Genomic DNA, 773 nt, shown 5'->3' on the forward strand with positions numbered 1-773 from the left:
GGGGGGGAGGTGGGCTGCAGTGATGGCTGAGCGCTGGCGGGGGGAGCGGCCGGGGGTGCCCGAGGCGGTGCGGCTGGCGGGGCTCCCTGCGGGCCGGCCCCGGTACCTGGCTGGAGATGAGGTCCTCGCAGACGGACAGGGCCATCTGGATGGCGTTGGGCTTGTGGGTGACCGAGGTGGCGTTCAGCTGGATCTTCCACGTGCCGTGGCGCTTGTTGGCCTGGCTCACCGCCTCGCGGAAGATCTGCTCGTGCTTCTTGGTGCTCAGCACGGCGCCGATGTTGACGATCTTGGGCTCGCAGCCGGCGCGGGCGAAGGAGAAGGAGACGAGCGCGGCGAGCAGCAGCAGGCGCATGGTGCTCATGGGCCGGGGGCTCGGCTCAGCGCGGGGCTCGCCCCATCCGGCCGCCCGCCGAGCCCGCGGGCAGCGCGGCGCCAGCCCCGGCCGGAGCCGGCCCGGGCGCACGGCGCTCTCCGAGGTGCTGAAGTGCCGGCGCGCCCGGCTCCCGCTCCGGCTCTGCCCCGCGTCCCGACCCTCGGGCGGCTGCTGCGGGTGCCGGTGCTCCGGCCGCGGGGCGCAGCGGCGCGCTATGGGGCAGGGCGGCGGGGCGCGGACCCTCCTGCGCCGCCCGCCCCGGGGCAGGGGTCTGCGCTGCGCCCGCGCGCCACCAGCCGCCCGCCGCAGAGCGCTGCGCTGCGCTGCGCTGCCCACGGAGCCGAGCGGGTCCCGCCGCTGACGCGTCACAGCGCAGCGCGCTGCGGAGCCTCCGCTG

At 77.6% G+C, this 773-nt stretch overlaps 1 protein-coding gene across 15 annotated transcripts in view; it reads right to left on the reverse strand.

The window, feature by feature from the left end:
• The window catches only part of GRIN1 (glutamate ionotropic receptor NMDA type subunit 1), a 68,638-nt gene extending 68,240 nt beyond the window's left edge, over positions 1 to 398 (reverse strand). For all 15 annotated transcript variants that reach the window (XR_004648487.1, XR_004648485.1, XR_004648488.1 and 12 more), the window contains exon 1: positions 107 to 398. Coding sequence is in view for 10 of the 15 variants with exons in the window: in XM_034793711.1 (XP_034649602.1) it covers positions 107 to 364 (258 nt within the window). In the remaining 5 variants the exon portion in view is untranslated. The remainder of the gene's footprint in view (positions 1 to 106) is intronic.
• Positions 399 to 773: the final 375 nt, after the last annotated feature.

Source organism: Trachemys scripta, chromosome 17 (genome assembly GCF_013100865.1).
Source record: "Trachemys scripta elegans isolate TJP31775 chromosome 17, CAS_Tse_1.0, whole genome shotgun sequence".
Taxonomy (NCBI): domain Eukaryota; kingdom Metazoa; phylum Chordata; order Testudines; family Emydidae; genus Trachemys; species Trachemys scripta.